Source organism: Lissotriton vulgaris, chromosome 1_1 (assembly GCF_964263255.1).
Source record: "Lissotriton vulgaris chromosome 1_1, aLisVul1.2, whole genome shotgun sequence".
Classification (NCBI taxonomy): domain Eukaryota; kingdom Metazoa; phylum Chordata; class Amphibia; order Caudata; family Salamandridae; genus Lissotriton; species Lissotriton vulgaris.
The window spans coordinates 2,131,191,121-2,131,211,630 of NC_141685.1; the positions used below are offsets into that span (position 1 = coordinate 2,131,191,121).

The 20,510-nt window shown below is 44.8% G+C and overlaps 1 protein-coding gene across 2 annotated transcripts in view; it reads left to right on the forward strand.

The window, feature by feature from the left end:
* PTPRR (protein tyrosine phosphatase receptor type R) overlaps positions 1-20,510 on the forward strand; it is a 945,480-nt gene that overhangs the window by 828,536 nt on the left and 96,434 nt on the right. For both annotated transcript variants that reach the window (XM_086921858.1, XM_086921867.1), the window contains one exon: positions 6,585-6,695. In XM_086921858.1, the coding sequence (XP_086777984.1) occupies positions 6,585-6,695 (111 nt within the window). The remainder of the gene's footprint in view (positions 1-6,584; positions 6,696-20,510) is intronic.

Here is a 20,510-nt window from a genome sequence, read left to right on the forward strand (position 1 = left end):
GGGGAAATGTTGTGGGGCTGGATAGCAACAAACTGGTAGACTTGTGGGGGGACTCTTTTAGTCTGGTGAACGGAATAGTAAAATCCGCTCCTCTTAAACGAAACCATCTGTTCACACTGTACAGGGTGTATTTCTCCCCAAAAAGACTGACAAGGATCACAAACCTACAATATAGCTGCCCAAGGTGTAATTTATTAGAGGCAGATGATATGCATATGTTCGTAGAATGTCCTAGCCTTAACTTGTTTTGGAAACAAATTGAGGGTTTTTTGATGGATGTACTAGGAACACAGATTGTAGTTTCACCGGCAATGATTCTGTTTGGTCTGGGGACGGGTTACCAGCTTGCAAATCAGCAGACTAAATTTATTTTCTATGTGATGTTATTGGCTAGGCGAGAAATATGTAAAGTATGGAAATCTGAAGATGCTCCCACTTTCTCTGATTGCTTAAGGTATATTATTTATATTAGTGAGTCTGATATAGCATGTGATAATTCCTCTGAGTCTAAGATCTGGGAGCTCCTTGTGACATGGCGGAACAGATGAGAGTATTCCGATGATTTCACCTGGGTACTGTTGGTGCTTAGTCCTCAACCAATCCGAGGGTCGCCAAGTTACAGAGGCTGAGGTGGATAAAGCAAACAGTAAACACTAGAGGGGAGTACCTTTTTCCGGCTCTCTCTGGCGTCAAATTCTGTGGGCGTAACATCGTGATGCCAGGGGGAGGGGAGAGGATCTCCGTCTAGAGCACCCAAATTGGTATATGAGGAATAAAAAAAAAAAAATAATAAAATAAAATAAAAAAAAATAAAAAACATTAGGCCACGTACAGACACAGTGTGAGATAGCCCTGCTCATCCCCTTATTAGCTTGGCACGAGAAGCCAGGCCTATCTCCAAGGAACAAGTGATCTGTATGTGCAACCACGCCCACAGCAACCCCCTGGTGACACCACAAATAGACTCCACACAAGTTTGATAAAAACAAGTATAACTTTATACAAAAAGATATACGAACAGACCACACGATACATAAGCCAACATAGAATAAAGGGTAATATTCGTTCCGGCTGGCTGATAGGTTCAAATCTCAACCACCGCTTTTAAAATGCTATGCTGGTCGTAATGTTAGAATCACACACGTTGCGATAGACAAACAATAGTGCACTGCATAACCATACAATCCTGTGCTAGGCAAAGAAGAAATAATACAATGCGTAGCGATACACCCCGCTACCTGCAATGGGAGAAGTAATGCAATGCGTACCCCTGCATTCATGTACTGCACAATGAAGGAATAATGCAATGTGTCACACCCCAATCACATACTCTGCAATGAAGAAATAATGCAATGCGGGCCGCTACAATCATGTACTTTGCAATTAAGGAATGACGCAATGCGTAATTACAATCATTTACTTTGCAATGATAAAAATAATGCTGCTACACTTCTGTACTTGGCAAGGGAGAAATAATGCAATGTGTAGCGCTACACTTTTGTACTTCGTTAGGCAATAATACTGTAAGGTGTCCTAAGACAGTCAGGCAGTTCGTTAGCAGCAATATTGGCAATTTGTGTTACACCAATCAGCCTCTTCGATAACATGGTTAAACGATGACACAGAGTACAGCTTCTTACTCTGGCCCCTGTACTGCCACTTCTTTCGTCAGTAGGGGCCCCACTTTGAGCCAAAGCAAAGGCTCACGTCGTCAGAATGACGAAGAGGCCGAGAGAGTGTGCCTCTGAGCCAGCACCCTGCCCAGGTAGTAATCCACGTTACCTGGGGGCGCAACCCCACTCTCCTCTCTTCCTTCCTCAAACTGGACCCTCCATGCAGAACTCTCTCAACGGGTCTCAGCCGCTCGACCAGGCAGCTCAGCTCCTCCGGGGCAGCTGGTCCAGGCTGCGACTGTTAGGAAGGTCTCAGACGCCCCTGAGATTACTTTTACTCCGGGGGCACGTTCACCACCGCAACTGCCGGGTCTCTTCTGGCACGGAGCCATGCACACAACGTTGATGGTACTCCATGTTGTGTCTGAGTGAACGCTCAACAGGCACTCCTTCCTGCGATCTTAGTTTTCACCAAGACACGCACACATAGCTGCAGACACTCACTTTCTTCCGGTGCACACAATGATCAGTCGATCACCTCCACAGTCCCAGTTTGCACCAAAGTACGCACACTGCTTTACTCCAACTCCGGTGCCCCGATATTCAGGCGCTCTTCACCAACGCCTTCAGCTGCACCATGACACGCTCACCGTTCCAGAGCCTCACTTCTCCTCCGGTTCATGTGATGACCAGGCACTCCTCACCAACGCCTTCGATGCATCTCGACACGCACCCTGCGCGTCCGAGTCTCACTGCAGCTTTGGTGCACATGCTGACCAGGCGCTCTTCACTAACGCCTGCCGTGCACCACGACACACACAAAGCATGTCCGAGACTCACTTCACCAGCAATGCCCAAGTTGGGCAGGCGCTCTTCGCATGGGCTTCCTGTGCACCACGACACGCACCCAGTTCGTCTGTGTCTCATTCCTCCTTCCTGTGTCCAAGATCACAAGGAACACCTTCCGAGGTTCTCAAGCTGCCACAACATGCCCCCACCGCATTGCTTGAAACTTCTCCAGAAACTTTTATTTTCCTGTGTTTCCAAACAGGGAGCCAGCTCACCTCGGGCCCTTGGGGTTACAAGATACAGCACAAAGCACAGTCTACGTCAAGGAAGAGGACCCAGCACCTCCAAGCACAGTCCCAACAGCCTCTTCCTTGGTTAGAACAGCAAACTGCAGACCAGCCACAGATCACGAAGTAAGGATTGATCTTTTCCCAGTAATGTCTTCAGTTGCTCCTTCCTTAGCAGAGGTTCCTCTTGACCACAAAATGGGTCCAAGGCTTTTCAGTCTCATTCCATTTCTGTTTCATTCCCACGTTCAGGGGTTTCAGCTCTCATAGTTATACCCCTTAATGTCTTTGAAGTTTGTTGTGCTCAGGGGGCCCTGACCCCTCCCTAAGTCTGTTCTGGGTGTCTCACTCCCAGTGTCACCTTTCTCCCTTTGATACTGGGAGTCTGCATCCTTAATCACTCAGCAGGAGATGGGTCAATTGGCTTATAGCACCAGCCCAGGCCTTTTCACCTCCCGGGCTTCTCCTCCCCCTACTCTGCAGATGAAGGGCAGACTGGTGCCATCTCAAACCCTCCCTTGGTCAAGACCTCTCCCAGCTCCTCTCAACTCCCAGAACCAGGCAGTCAATCCATATTCAGCAGAGACACACAGAAATGCTTAAAGCACAAAACTCAGCCACTTTCTAAAAAAGTGGTTTCTGAACACACAGTCACAAAACCACTTTCATAGAAAGATGTGTTATGACACTGTGAGTTCATACATACTAAACTTCACCTCTCCATTCTAAACTTACAGGAAACTAGGCTACCAAAACACAATACCCAGCCTCCCCCATTCTGTCCTAATGGCAGAATGGCCTTTTAGCAGTGAAACACGAAATGGAGTGTTTTTCACTGTCAGCACATAACACACACCTTAGTATATGTCCTGCCTTTTACTTACACTGCACCCTGCCCAGGAGGAACCCAATGTGTATGAAAAAGGGAAAATAAGACCTGACAAGTGGTTACACTTGTCAGGACAACATGCTAACTTAGCAAACTGTGCGCAGGCCCTACACTGCAGGCCTAGTCTGGGTGCTGGGCTAGGAGTCAAGGGTCAGAGCATTGCAAGGGTTCCACTACTGGCAGGACTGCCACAAGAGCATGGGGTGCTCACCGCCTTTGAAGCCCCTACCTAAAGTGACAGCTTCATGAAAATAATCAACTATCAGAAAATACCCCTTTCAACATCAGGCGCAGGCACCGAGATGGGGAGCTGACTGGGAGAATTCTCCACACATGGGACATAGATCTGTATGGTAAGCTTTCTTCCTGCTTGTAAACCCTCTCCTGGCCACTATCTAGGGAGAGCCCACATCGGACAAACAAGACTTTCATGTCTCAGAGAAGGAAGATAGCACCCAGAGTGGGAGTTAAGAGACTTCTTCAACAGCGCACAGAGCAGGAAAGAGACTTCTTCAGAAGAGCCCAGAGCAGGAAAGACACTTCTTCAACAGAGCCCAGAGCAGGAAAGAGACTTCTTCAATAGCACACAGAGAGGGAAAGGAAGCCTTCTGCAATAGCACTGAGAGAGTGCTGGGACTCTTCACCACACAAAAGACCATGATCTGTACATTAAGCTCCTGTCTGCTTGTGTACACCCCCAGCCCCTCTCACAGGAGGGCCCTTCTAGGACTCTCTGAGAGAGGAAGGATAGCGCTTGGAGGCCTCTGCACACATGGGAAGCAGACTTGTTCTGTAACTCCCCCCTCCCCTTTGCCTGTGCATGCACAGTACATCATCTAAACTCTGGTAGGCAACCCTGGTTCTTCTGTGGACCTCTACCACCATCAACTGCCCAGCCACACCCCATCTCCCTGTCTGTGCTCATCCTCTCCCCCATGGCCTGGTGTCCCGACCTGCCCTGGTTTGCCCTGCTGCTATGAGCCCACGTGTTCTCACCCATGCTGGGGGGCATGGACTCCTGCAGTGACCACGAGGGGGCGCTGCAGTTCTGCATGCCTGTGTTCAAGAGTGCTGCCTTCCTAATATAAAAGAAAAAATAAAGAAAACATTTTTTACAAAAAAGAATGCTGCCGTCCTGAGGGAGCCGGTGTTTGCCAACATCTGCGGGTTATCCATAAGACTACTACCTACTAACAGGGCACCCGGACTGCCAGCACAACACCAGCACCCTGACTGACCTGCACAGCTGCGAGGAGCCCACCTGGTGGCAGAGCCAGACCATAGTTTTGGGGTTCCAGAACCCCAAATCCATCAACACCCCCCTGTACAGGCGGCCTCCAAGAAGGGCGTATCATTCACTTCACACAGGATAGGTGAAGTGTAGATTGTTTATGAAGGTTGATGTTAATTAATGGGATACCAATTCCTCCCGCTTGCGGAAGCCCAAGGAATTTGGCAGAGTTTTCCGTTAGTAGTGAAATTCCATGAGCTCTGCCCCGGCCTACTCTACATTAAGATGTGAGAAAAAAATTTCTATATAGATTCCCAAAACGCAGAATTCCTTCTCATCACTCCCAAATATTTGGGGGCGGGGGGATTGACCGTACTATTCTGAACACATTAAAGCAAACAGCTTTTCACCTTTTTCCATTACTGTAAAATCATTGGCTTATACATAGACCGTGTATTAACTCTTATCACTCACATCAACCAGATGGCCGCGTCTACCAATGTGTTCTTTCGTGTCATAAAAAAATGTAACATGTTATCTTACCTGACCGCCTGAAAACTGCTGTTCACGCACTCACCAAATGTTTAGAATGCTGTACTGGCTGAAACCATTATCCTCACTCACTCTGGTCATGGCAATTCTACATTACTGGACCAGACTTATTACCATCCCAAAATCACTCACACCCTCTGTGATCTTGCATGACTGCCTTCACTGCTTGGTTTAAGTTTAAACTTTGTTGTCTCCATGATAAAATTATTTATCAGGAGAAACCCTTGCATCTATCCAGTTTATTCAATATCGCTGGTGAGCTAAAAGGTTTCAGGAGTCAAAATTCACGGTAGCTCATGGTTCCAAGATTCAAAACCCAGTTTGCGTAAAAATAACTTTGCACAGATGCCGCTGCGAATACTAATAAAGCTTTGCATATTGACATCAGGTACAAAAGCACTCTGAACTTTTACAACATTTTGTTCAACTCCTACTTTTATACCATTGTTTAAACTAATGTCTTCTCTCTCACCTTACTCCAACTATACAGTGCCATGCTGAATTGACTCAGGATTACCTTCTATTATTGGGTCCTGAAATGTGTTTCATTATCTCGACTTGAAGTTCATCATCTGACTTTTTTCATGTATTCTGATGCAAATCATACTGAACTTTATGTAAGGCAGCCCACAGGATCACAATATCGATTTACTCTTCTGTAAACAATTCTCATGCTAACAAGAGGAATGGTGGGCGTTAGCAAATCTGGACAGCCTATGCTGCATAGAGGGTGGACATTTAAATAACATTAAACTGAGGCTAACCATTATTTCAACTTTTGGGGGAGAGAATAGTATTTCCCTTTTAGCATTTAATAAAGCAGGTACAACTGTTAGATGACTGCTGTCATTCCTATATGATGCAGAAAATGTAAGTTGAATAATTTCCAGTATCATGAGTCTTACTTCATAACCTTGTTGAGGAGTACAGAAGGTCCCAGAGATCCAGAGGGGACCAGTTCACCTCTTCCTACCATTAGGTAACCATATTTCTGATGCATGAACCATGTTTTTTTTTTTAAATGTTTCTTTGCATTAAATTACATAGTGGATATGCTATATGGTCGGTGATGCAGCTTCTCTCCTTTTTCACATGACAATCGTATGTTGGATGGATCGGTCATATCAAAGATTTCTAATATGTGTGCCAGTTTTTAGCTTATATAAGTTTACTATTCATTGTTTATAAACAATACTTTAAATGGTCTGCATTTCTTGTTTCAGAAATGTGTTCTGTACTGGCCTGAAAAGAGGGGAATATATGGGAAAGTAGAAGTTCTTGTTAACAGCATGAAGGAAAGTGACTACTACACAGTCCGCAGCCTTACCCTGAAGGTTAGTAACAAGTGCCCAAGGAGAGAAATGCATGTGTAAATCTCAGAAAGGTTGGAAAAGCTTAGCAAAGATGCTTCTCCGATGTTTAATGCATAATACATGGAACCTCTTCAGACCAAGTTGTGAAAGTAGGTATTTCAATTTCATTCGCTTAATTACAGTGGGCCCACTTCACAAATGGATACCTACTGTTAGGAATTGGATTACTGGTTGACTAGGGTGTGAGCCCTGGTCAAGCAGCAATCACAGTCCTTTTCAGGGTAAGGTACTAGTAAACCGCAAATTATCCTATGCAACACTTCAAACAATAAAACAGTGACAACACCACACAAAATATCCCACTCCCATTTAGATGAATAGAGCAACATTTTATAAATAAAACAAGACCATAATGACAAAACTCCAATCAGTAGAACTGGAGTTATGAATGTTTTAAAGAATGAAGTGTAAAATAGTGCCTAAACGCACAAAATGCCAACTACGGCTATCTGGTCACGGTAGATTTGGTTGAATTCAAAAGTTCAGGTAGTCTGTTATGGACCTTGGTCAGATACAGTCTCAGATTAGTCCTACTAAAGGTTTACTCTCTCGTTTTGTGCCAAGAATTACATTCACGTTGTATAGGGTCACAGGGTGCAAGGAGAGGGTCGCGAGCGGTTGTTGGCATGGCACGAACACCAGGCAGGGGGTCATGGATTTTTGGGCTGACGCTTTATGTTGGCAGCCCACCGCTGTCCCCCTGGATTGTCGATGCTGTTGTGAAAAGAGACGAGCTGGCTACGGCTTACGCAAATTTTCTGTGCAAGCAGTGCAGTCTCAGTTTGAACGGGTCTGTTTGTGGATGCGAAGAGCCCAAAAGCTTGATTTAAGAGCTCATGAGCCACACCTGGGGTTCAGGACCCGAGAGGCACCATTTGGGGGCCAGGAACTCGCTGTAGCTGGGTCCAGGAGCTGGTTGGGGAGTCTTTCATGTCCCTGAGCCTCAGATTAGGAGGCCAGCAGACTAGCCCTTAGAGTCACTCTGGGGTCCTGAGTTCACGAAGTTGCAGGTCTCTTTCTTTTGCCCCAGACAAGAGGGCAGGATGTTAGCACAACAGAGCAGATGTTCCTTTATAACAGCAGGCCAGCAGAGTGGCAGTCCTTGTAGCAGCACAGCAGTTCTTTTTCCTGGCAGATTATTTACAGGTCCAGAAGTGTACTGAAGATTGATGTCTGAGGTACAGTATTTATACCTAGTTGTGTCTTGGTATTGGGGAGAAGCTTCTAGAGGTTTCCATTTGCAGTCCCAGGGCATCCTACCTTCCCTGTTCTGGCTCAAGACTAACTACAGGGGACTGCATCCCTTTGTGTGGAGGCAGGATGCAGCATATGCAGGTGTAAATGGGGCTGTGCCCAGCTCCTCCCTCCGATTCTGTCACTGATGGCCCATCAGGCTTACCTAAGCTCCCTATTGTGTATGGCTGTCTAGGAGGAATACACAAATCTCAACTGTCAACTACACCCAGTCATGGGACCAGAGATAGGCTACAGTATCTAAATGGCTAAAGCAAGAAAATGAGTAGTTTCTAAAAGTGGCATTTTCAGAATTGCAGCGTAAAATCTTGTGAGCAACAGAGGTAAGCCAGGCAGTCCTAAAACAAGGAGCTCACCTACCTATTCAGGGAAGCAGTAGGAACATAAGTCACAAATCATTGGTCCTCTAGAGCAATGGTTGGCTACCAAACAACCACAAACAAAACTCTCAAAATTTGGGTTAATCAATACAATACAATCGTTTTGAGCACTCAGACTTTCAAATGAGTCAAGCATCCAATCCAAAGGGTCGTATGATATGTCTCAGATTTAATCCGATCCACCAATTAAAGTCATAAGAAAATGTTTCTGTAAGCAAATCTTTACAGCACTATAAACAGCCACCATGTGGATTACTGAATGATTCAATTGTTTTGTTAAAGGCAACTTTTTCCCACTATGTAATAATTGTATATAGTGTACAATTACACAGTGTCCAGAGACAGCTAATTTTTTAGGTCGAGCCTAGCGTCAGTGTGCATGTGCTGTCCACTCTGCAAGGCATTCAGTAGTTGAGTATGCTGTGGAAGACGCTCCTCTCCGCCCATATTTTTGATTGGCTGGTGTCGTTGTCCTTGGTAAATGCTGGTTTCCGATTGATAATGAGGCTTGTTAGTCCCTCCTTATTACCGCCTTGTTACCATTTGTTACCTCCTATGAGGACTGGATCTTTTACTTATGGCATTACATGGTCTCCTTAAGTCAGTAAGCACTATTTTTGTTTTATTTGTTGCACAGTCCGCTTTCACTTTAGCTGCCGCACTTGTTTATTTAATTAGTTTGCTGCGTGGGCCGAAACGGAGCGTTTCTACTCCCTAATTTAACAAGCATTTGCAATGCAATAGGTCTTGCATTTTACACGATTTTCAGCTATTGACATTGCAAATAACAATGCCTTTTATTCTTGTTTTTGTTTTTAAAACATAAATAAAAGGCAATGTCATTCACAATGCCAATAGCTTAAAGTCACGTAAATGCGAGACCTATTGCATTGCAAATGCTTGTTTCTATTTTTTAGAGAAGGAGTTTCTCCAAAGGAAAGAAGGGTTTCCCATTCAAGAAAAAATGGAAAAAAATGAGCCATCTCTGGACATTGTGTAATTGTACACTACATACAATTACACATGACGGGAAAAAGTTGCCTTTCAAAAAACATTTGACTCATTCAGTAATTCACATGGTGCTACTTTTCAGGCGTAATATTGTCGAGTTTTGTGAACAGGAGAAAAATGTAAATCTGCACTGTTGGGAAAGTACTTCTACCATTGCAGATTTAACAAAGCCACTTTGATTCAAACCTGGTGTCACTGTGTTACGGTCCATGGACGTCCAATTATTCCATGGTCATAAGTCTCAGTAGTTCTGTCTCAGAAATGCAGATGCATATTGGACACTCAATTCAGCTACCCTCAAATTACAATCCTATTTTAAGTGCATACTTTATACTGTTATATGCTTACACAGAACATGAATATACCTTGGTATTGGAACAACGTGTACAGGAGTTTACAGAAGCGGACCATACCATGCTCTGTCATTTTCTGCCCACACTAGAAATATATTTTCACATTCTCTTTAAACATCCCTGACCAATATAAATCTGTGCCATGTGGTTGGTGAAGCACATTATTCAAGTATCTGATGAATAAATATTTATTGATATGAATACACACTAACTCTAGCTGAGGTTCTAAAAACGATGGAGGACACACTCAGGAATCTAGGTATAGGGCTGATTTTGAACTCTTCTTCAGCCCACGAGTTAACTTCAGGGGCAGGTAAGCTCTATCGAAATCAGCATTCCTAGGAATGTGTTTCTCCAGGCAGATCTCCATAGAGACTTTTATTAGCCCCTTCGATGCTCATGACGAGCTCAGCTCGTCATGAGGCACGGTTGAGCTGTCATGAACAATGGGAATTACACATGCATCAGCACAGAAGGGGAAAACCATTAGCAGCGATGGTGTTAGATCCTTATTTATGCCTTCCATGAATTATTGCAGAATTGTTTATACAGGATTCCCAAAGAAACATATTCCAAAACTACAGATAATACAAAACCAAATCCTAGCGTAAGCATGGGAATAAAGTTATTTGCCATCTTATTTATTTATTTTTATTTTATTTAATGCGGTTTTATATATCGCGAACTTTACCCGAAGGTGTCAGAGTGCTTTACATAAGAACCAGTTTCAAAACATAAGGACTAAGGATTACATGCGTTACATAAAAGATACAAACAGAAATAAATTGCAAATGTACAAGATGTAAAGTCACACAAAGAAGAGACTGGTGATTAGAGTTCTTTATATACATAGGGAAGGGTGACGTCTGGAAATACTCTAAGAGTCACATAGGAATGGGAGAGAGTACAAAGGTCTACTGCATATACTAGTGATTCGAGTTATCTCTTTATACATAGGGAAGGGATACGGATGGATATACTCTAAGAGTCACATAGGAAGGGTAGAGAGTACAAAGGTCTACTGTATATACTACTGATTAGAGTTATCTCTATATACATAGGGAAGGGATACGGATGGATATACTCTAGGAGTCACATAGGAATGGTAGAGAGTACAAAGGTCTACTGCATATACTAGTGATTAGAGATATCTCTATATACATAGGGAAGGGATACGGATGGATATATTCTAAGAGTCACATAGAAATGGTAGATAGTACAAGGTCTACTGCATAAAGTAGTGATTAGAGTTATCTCTATATACATAGGGAAGGGATACGAATGGATAAACTCTAAGAGTCACAAAGTAGTGGTAGAGAGTACAAAGGTCTACTGCATATACTAGTGATTAGAGTTATCTCTATGTACAGAAAAGCAGAGTTCCATTAAATGGGGTCGGAGGGGGGGATGCAGTCACAGCACCAAGGAAGGGACAGAAAAGGGCAGGAAAGTGAGACAATCCAGAGAGGGAAGCAGATAGTAACGAGTAAGACAGCGAGGAGTGTGTCAGGGGCAGCAGGAGAGACAATAGAACGGTCACTAGTACAGAGGGTGTAGGTCAGAGATCGCTAAAATGGCGGGGAAGAAAGGTAGAAGAAGAAGCGAGTCATGAGAAGAAAATGGCGGGGAACACAGAGGTCCCGGTCCAAAAGTCAAGGAAGATGGCTGCCATAGCCAGCAAGTCTGGGGGGAGAAAGGCAGTCCGCAGCAAAGTCACAGCCTCATCGTCCATGAGGAGCTGGGGCAGAGGAGTTTGATCCTGAGACCAGGGGTCAGGGAAGAGAAACCACAGGTGCCAAGACAGCTGTTCGCAGAATGGGAGGCAGTCCCGGGAGGAGGGGAGAACACACCACAAAGCCATCCCACATCATCTGGGACCAAATGGAGGAGCCTCAGCAACGCCGACCCTATCCTACAAGCACCACACTTGCTGTCAATTGATTAAGTAAAAAAATGTGTGCATGAGACATGCTTTTTGGGTATGCGGTCTGCCGTATCTCATTTGCTATTTAGTTGTGCGGGCTGAACGTAGGTGGTGCAACTAATGTTCAAATTTTATGTTGGCTATTTCTTTTTAATTTTCCAGAGACAAATCTCCAAAGTGTCAGACTGTCTTCAGAAGATAACAAGCATTAACCAAGCCAACCAGTAGCGATTTGCCAATGTTTTTTTGTCACCACTGTTGGCTTAGCCAATGCTTTTAAAATTGTTCCAGCATTGGCAAAGCCAATAACAGAGACTGCCCGTCCTGACAGTGTATTTCCTACACATTCCAGATGGCGTGACACAGTGTAATTTGGTGCAACATGGTAACCATTTTGAAAGTATAAAAATATTATTTTCAAAACATTCAAGCTGCCTCCACATTGCTTCACTCGGCATTGCATCACGGCAGCTATCTGTAAATTATAAAAATGTTATTTTCAAAATGGCTGCTATGTAACTTCATAGCAGGTTGCATCATCTTGGAAGTTGAACAAATTCTTTCAAGATTGGGTGGTTCCCACTCTTGGCACAGTTTTAACAGTATCCTGCATTGGCAAAGTAAATATAAGTGGTCAATGTAGAGTGGGAGAAGGCAATGGGGTGGAGGTGCAGAAGGGGAAGGTTGCCCAGGTGAAAAGGAGAAATCCAGGGGAATGAGAGAAAGACGTAGAGAAGTGGAGAAAGAGAGAGCCTTGCACCAAGCTGCAACATTGCTAAATGTTTGAGCTCAGAAGGAGACTAAGATGAGAGAGATAGGGTGGAGGAGGTTATAGAAGTAATGGTAATAGTGTGAATGTGATGTATGTGCAGAAGCAGAGTGAGTAAAAAGCAAACAATAAAATAGTAATGAATGTGAAAAACAAAGAAAATTGTTCCATGACTCATCCATTCAAAGGTGAGGATAAAAAAGGAATTGTCCAGGGGTGCGACAGTCACAACAATATGGTGAGAAGCAATCCAGTTAAGAGCAGGGCACTGAGATAGACAAGAAGGCCATCTAGTGATGAGGAAGGGACTGGTCAAAGCCCACTCTAGTTAGTATTATGTGCAACGCCATTTGTGACAGTTAGCTGAAACTGTAAGAAGACTGCAAAAAGCTAAAGACTCCTGAATCTCTGGAATTTTTCTCCCTGTGAGTGGGTGATTTTTTTGCAATTTTCTAGTCCGTAAACCTACATGGTGTACAAGGCAAACCCCGTCAGGAAAAATGCCAACAGTCTTGGCATTGAAGGCCCACCCTGAATGACACAGGCCCCATGACATCATGTCTACTAGTGGGCGCCCTGTAGAAATGAATTTTAACACTGTTAAAAATGTATATTTGCATTATTTTGCCGTTGTTATGTATTTGCATTCTCTCTTTACTCAGTTGAATTTGAAATAATAAATTGTGATACATTTATACTATCTGACCATACTCAAGGTGGTGCTCAATTTGAGCTGGTGGCTTCCAGTGCTCAGCACCAGCACTTAATTGCCAGGACTGGCACTTATGACCACTGTCACATGGTGGCGCTGTTTGTGCAATTAAAAGTTCAGTTGTTTATTAATTCAGTATACATTCCAAACAACGAATACCACCCGCCTAAGCCATTCTTATAGATTTTGGGACCTTGAACATTCTGAAATGTCACACTTGTAGAAATTTGATAATTTGTAGTTGTCAAGGCACTGTCATTTGAGCACTGGCAATGGGTGGTGCAAGCTGTAGTCACCCTAGTTTTTATAACACATTTTTACAGACCATATTGATTCACTTTCAGGTAATTTATTGATGTCCTTGTGATATGTAGTTTAAAAACTATTATGTGATCTGATAAGAATAGGAATAAATAAGTGTCTCGGGAGAGAAAGGGATGTATTCTGTAGTTATGGTAGTGGGAGGACAGGCCCATATAAAAGAATACTTTCGTTTTCAGAAGTGAATTAAAGTTGTGAGTTTAGTGTTTATTTCTGTATCTGGACTCTATAGGCAGCTATCATAGCAATAGCTTATGCTCCTCATTGTATTTATATTTATAGCATTTGTGGAGTGCAACTGTCACCAAACTGGTATCCTAGTGCTAGCTATATTTGGGTACTGTACTGCAAAACAGGAAAATATGTACATGAGCACGATCCGGTTACTTAGGGAAAAGCCAGGTCTTCAGGTCTTTCCTAAATTGCATTGTAATCAACATAAGAGTGTCAAAAAAATCGAAACAGACAGCAGAGGATGAAACACAAAACCAGTTTGCGCAAGTAGACAGAGTAAGAATTTATACCGACTAAGAGTTCTGAAATTTAGTACAGAGGTAAGGTGCACGTGCTTAGTGTAGAAAAAGGACCCTCAGGCACCAACTGCAAACGTCGGTAGCCAGTTGTCTTCATTGGGTCCCCAAGAGTAGAAAAAGAAACTGAAATGGTGATTAGGAAAGTGATTTTAAAAAGAGTGTGGGCTACTCATCAAACAATAATTTTATTGAGAAGGTAGCTCTAACTCTAATAAAAACAGTGAAAAAACAGTGGACTGGTAATTGGTTGAGTTAGCTTGAACCAATAAGTCCTCACAAAAGTGACAAATAAACAAAGATGGTCAACATGTTTCTGCTAAGGAGCCCAGAGTCAGCTCAGCATTCGTCAGGACCAAAACACTCATTCATACTCCTTGGTGGGCACTCACTAAGGTGTCCTAACCTAAGGTGTAGAAGAAGAAAAAACTAGAAAAGACTAATACAACCTGATAACTGTAAAGGTTCATAAGATGGATGAATCTCCAAGGAGCCTCGCCTCATTAAGGGAGACTAAAAATCTGAAAAATAAGAGAAACAAACAAATCCGTTTTGAATGTAACTATTCTATAATTATCAAAGTTCAGTTTATCTAAGCAAACGTGCACATGTGTACCCAGTTAGTGAAATTACTACCGAGAATTATACTGTTGGAAATACAGGGTGCAGTGCCCAGGAGAAGGCTATCTCATTATATGAGTTCCCAAACAAGTATTCATTCGTTATTTAGACAAAATCAGAAAACACGCAAATAATATTATATCTGCATGTTATGAGGGTAGATACTTTATTAGTGAAAGTGCTCGTCAAAACAACCAAAGGTCGAGATTGTGGAATTGCAAAAACGTCCTTTGAATAGAGCGCAATCAGGGATCATATCGAGTCAGAGAGGGTAAACTCACTTTAAAAAGTCCGTTGTCGAACATCCTGGGCTGGCGGAGGGGGGAAACCTTCACGCTCGGTCAATCTGTCAGCATAATACAGTGGTATTATAAAACTCCTTTACTGGCGTGTACTTAGAGTCACAAAGGTTACGAGCGGTAAATGGAATAAAATTCATAGACCTACTTGCTCCGATGCGACTCCCCGCCGGTGAACCTGCTTGGACCACAACCGCCGCCCGCAACGACTAAGGGGCAATGCGGTCGCGGCTTTGTTTTGTTAGAGAACGCGGAAGTTCGGGAGGGGCGCGGCTCGCGTTGATAGCGGTCACGTGCTCGACTTCTCATTTCGCTTAAAGGGGCCTCACTGTTTACTTGTTTACTGTGCCGCGTTCACAAACTCTCGGCATAATGGATCGAAGGGATCCCACTATTTTGAAAAAATAAATAAAATGTGTTGTTGGTATTACATTAGTAAAAGAGGCATATTTCACCAGTGTAATCACGGGATACAAGGATGTCAAGACGCATCCTGGGAATACTAATTTAAGATGGCAACCGATTAAGCGCTCTCTCAGCCTAACCCCAACAATTTGTCCAATTACATATGTTCGTATTATAGTTTGGTTAGAAACAATAAAAAACATAAAGCAGATGGTGGTTTGTAGAGGAAAAAAGTGACTCTTATAGCAATTACATCAGACAAAAGTGCCACTGACAGAGAAACCCACAGTGTCTAAGGAGAATAATGGTGTAGTTATCTCCGCATTATCGTGCCCCACGGAATATCATCGTTGAGGCCATGGAGATGTGTAGAAAGGCGATATATCCACCTTTGCTCCTTTTCAAAAAGAGTGCCTTCATTGTCTGAATTGATTTGCTCTATTACCACCCATTTCACATCATTGGGGCCATGACCGTTTTCCAAGAAATGGCTAGTTAGTTTGGTAGTGTTCCTGCCACATCTAACATTACTGCGGTGTTCACCAATCCGTGTCTTTATCCTCCTCGTGGTCATGCCCACGTACCTCAGATCGCAGGGGCAAGTAATCAAGTAGATGACATTACTTGAATTACAATTGGTATGGCTTCTCAATTGCCATTCTTTTCCTTCTTCCAAATGTAAGACCTTGGTAGTAGTGGTAAGGTGGCACACACTGCATCCCCCGCAAGGGAAATGGCCCATGACAGGTGGTAAGCCCCAAGCATTGAGGACAGTTTGACGGTGGAGGGTCTGATTGATTCTAGGGCGAGTATGTACCAGGGCGTCATGTAAGCTCCTTTCTCTTTTATAGGAGAATAAAGGTTTTTGCCAATTGCGACCATTACTCGTCAGTATTCTCCAATGTTTGCCGATACAGCGACTGACGGCATTGGAGATATTACTGTAGGTAGTCACGCACGTTAGGGGGACATCAGGTTCTATCTCCTTGTTTTGATCTTCCAGAAGGGCCTCCCTATTATTATTCCTCGCCCTCTTACGGCTTTTCTGTAGTATTTTCTCTGGAATTTTTCTCCCTGTGAGTGGGTGATTTTTTTGCAATTTTCTAGTCCGTAAACCTACATGGTGTACAAGGCAAACCCCATCAGGAAAAATGCCAACAGTCTTGGCATTGAAGGCCCACCCTGAATAACACAGGCCCCATGACATCATGTCTGCTAGTGGGCGCCCTGTAGAAATGAATTTTAACACCGTTAAAAATGTATATTTGCATTATTTTGCTGTTGTTATGTATTTGCATTCTCTCTTTACTCAGTTGAATTTGAAATAATAAATTGTGATACATTTATACTATCTGACCATACTCAAGGTGGTGCTCAATTTGAACTGGTGGCTTCCAGTGCTCAGCACCAGCACTTAATTGCCAGGACTGGCACTTATGACCACTGTCACATGGTGGCGCTGTTTGTGCAATTAAAAGTTCAGTTGTTTATTAATTCAATATACATTCCAAACAACGAATACCAGCCGCCTAAGCCATTCTTATAGATTTTGGGACCTTGAACATTCTGAAATGTCACACTTGTAGAAATTTGATAATTTGTAGTTGTCAAGGCACTGTCATTTGAGCACTGGCAATGGGTGGTGCAAGCTGTAGTCACCCTAGTTTTTATAACACATTTTTACAGACCATATTGATTCACTTTCAGGTAATTTATTGATGTCCTTGTGATATGTAGTTTAAAAACTATTATGTGATCTGATAAGAACAGGAATAAATAAGTGTCTCTGGAGAGAAAGGAATGTATTCTGTAGTTATGGTAGTGGGAGGACAGGCCCATATAAAAGAATACTTTCGTTTTCAGAAGTGAATTAAAGTTGTGAGTTTAGTGTTTATTTCTGTGTCTGGACTCTATAGGCAGCTATCATAGCAATAGCTTATGCTCCTCATTGTATTTATATTTATAGCATTTGTGGAGTGCAACTGTCACCAAACTGGTATCCTAGTGCTAGCTATATTTGGGTACTGTACTGTAAAACAGGAAAATATGTACATGAGCACGATCCGGTTACTTAGGGAAAAGCCAGGTCTTCATGTCTTTCCTAAATTGCAACAGTTCTGTTGAAGACCTAAGTCAGGGTGGTAACTCATTCCACAGCTGGGTTGCTTTAACTGTGAAGGCCCAAGCACCTTGTCTTGACTCCCAAAATTTGTTTAAGCAAACAAAATGTTCAGAACTGTAGTAAAGAGATCTCTCAGTAGTATATCCTTTCAGTCTACGTTGTAAAGGCACAGGGCCTTTCCGCTTTAGTGCCTTAAATAATACACATGTGTTGGAAAATGAGGCAGCATCTGTGAGGCCTGCACAAATAACATGACTACATTTGTCCTTCACTGGGAACCAAACAGCCAACTGTAGCGCCTGACTCTCAGAGGGCAGCATTGCAGAGCAGTCTGAGGCTTACTCAAGGTATGTGGTGTGGGCTAGTAATCGCCATTTGCAGGTGCGCACAAATAACACTCAATAATTACAAAAAGGGGGTGGGGTCGCACACTACTCACACACCGGCGGAAGTTGCCCCTAAGGACTTTGGTCATTGTAGTAGAGTGTTCGCGATGCATCATCTTTCGATCTTGCTATCTTCGCTGTCTTCGCCATCCCTGGACACGTGTTTCGGGTTTTCAACCCTCGTCAGCAGGGATAGGCAGTGTTCTGGGGTCGCCGATGGCTGCCAATATCTGCCAGGTATAGTACCACTCCGGCGCGTAGGTGCGGGATCCCAGGCTCGTCAGCCCGCTGCTCAAGGGAGCTTTAAGTTACAAAAAGGGGGTGGGGTCGCACACTACTCACACACCGGCGGAAGTTGCCCCTAAGGACTTTGGTCATTGTAGTAGAGTGTTCGCGATGCATCCTCTTTCGATCTTGCTATCTTCGCTGTCTTCGCCATCCCTGGACACGTGTTTCGGGTTTTCAACCCTCGTCAGCAGGGATAGGCAGTGTTCTGGGGTCGCCGATGGCTGCCAATATCTGCCAGGTATAGTACCACTCCGGCGCGTAGGTGCGGGATCCCAGGCTCGTCAGCCCGCTGCTCAAGGGAGCTTTAAGTTACAAAAAGGGGGTGGGGTCGCACACTACTCACACACCGGCGGAAGTTGCCCCTAAGGACTTTGGTCATTGTAGTAGAGTGTTCGCGATGCATCATCTTTCGATCTTGCTATCTTCGCTGTCTTCGCCATCCCTGGACACGTGTTTCGGGTTTTCAACCCTCGTCAGCAGGGATAGGCAGTGTTCTGGGGTCGCCGATGGCTGCCAATATCTGCCAGGTATAGTACCACTCCGGCGCGTAGGTGCGGGATCCCAGGCTCGTCAGCCCGCTGCTCAAGGGAGCTTTAAGTTACAAAAAGGGGGTGGGGTCGCACACTACTCACACACCGGCAGAAGTTGCCCCTAAGGACTTTGGTCATTGTAGTAGAGTGTTCGCGATGCATCATCTTTCGATCTTGCTATCTTCGCTGTCTTCGCAATCCCTGGACACGTGTTTCAGGTTTTCAACCCTCGTCAGCAGGGATAGGCAGTGTTCTGGGGTCGCCGATGGCTGCCAATATCTGCCAGGTATAGTACCACTCCGGCGCGTAGGTGCGGGATCCCAGGCTCGCCAGCCCGCTGCTCAAGGGAGCTTTAAGTTACAAAAAGGGGGTGGGGTCGCACACTACTCACACACCGGCGGAAGTTGCCCCTAAGGACTTTGGTCATTGTAGTAGAGTATTTGCAATGCATCATCTTTCGATCTTGCTATCTTCGCTGTCTTCGCCATCCCTGGACACGTGTTTCGGGTTTTCAACCCTCGTCAGCAGGGATAGGCAGTGTTCTGGGGTCGCCGATGGCTGCCAATATCTGCCAGGCATAGTACCACTCCGGCGCATAGGTGCGGGATCCCAGGCTTGTCAGCCCGCTGCTCAAGGGAGCTTTAAGTTACAAAAAGGGGGTGGGGTCGCACACTACTCACACACCGGCGGAAGTTGCCCCTAAGGACGTTGGTCATCGTAGTAGAGTGTTCGCGATGCATCATCTTTCGATCTTGCTATCTTCGCTGTCTTCGCCATCCCTGGACACGTGTTTCGGGTTTTCAACCCTCGTCAGCAGGGATAGGCAGTGTTCTGGGGTCGCCAATATCTGCCAGGTATAGTACCACTCCGGCGCGTAGGTGCGGGATCCCAGGCTCGTCAGCCCGCTGCTCAAGGGAGCTTTAAGTTACAAAAAGGGGGTGGGGTCGCACACTACTCACACACCGGCGGAAGTTGCCCCTAAGGACTTTGGTCATTGTAGTAGAGTGTTCGCAATGCATCATCTTTCGATCTTGCTATCTTCGCTGTCTTCGCCATCCCTGGACACCTGTTTCGGGTTTTCAACCCTCGTCAGCAGGGATAGGCAGTGTTCTGGGGTCGCCGATGGCTGCCAATATCTGCCAGGTATAGTACCACTCCGGCGCGTAGGTGCGGGATCCCAGGCTTGTCAGCCCGCTGCTCAAGGGAGCTTTAAGTTACAAAAAGGGGGTGGGGTCGCACACTACTCACACACCGGCGGAAGTTGCCCCTAAGGACTTTGGTCATTGTAGTATAGTGTTCGCGATGCATCATCTTTCGATCTTGCTATCTTCGCTGTCTTCGCCAACCCTGGACACGTGTTTCGGGTTTTCAACCCTCGTCAGCAGGGATAGGCAGTGTTCTGGGGTCGCCGATGGCTGCCAATATCTGCCAGGTATAGTACCACTCCGGCGCGTAGGTGCGGGATCCCAGGCTCGTCAGCCCGCTGCTCAAGGGAGCTTTAAGTTACAAAAAGGAGGTGGGGTCGCACACTACTCACACACCGGCGGAAGTTGCCCCTAAGGACTTTGGTCATTGTAGTAGAGTGTTCGCGACGCATCATCTTTCGATCTTGCTATCTTCGCTGTCTTCGCCATCCCTGGACACGTGTTTCGGGTTTTCAACCCTCGTCAGCAGGGATAGGCAGTGTTCTGGGGTCGCCGATGGCTGCCAATATCTGCCAGGTATAGTACCACTCCGGCGCGTAGGTGCGGGATCCCAGGCTCGTCAGCCCGCTGCTCAAGGGAGCTTTAAGTTACAAAAAGGGGGTGGGGTCGCACACTACTCACACACCGGCGGAAGTTGCCCCTAAGGACTTTGGTCATTGTAGTAGA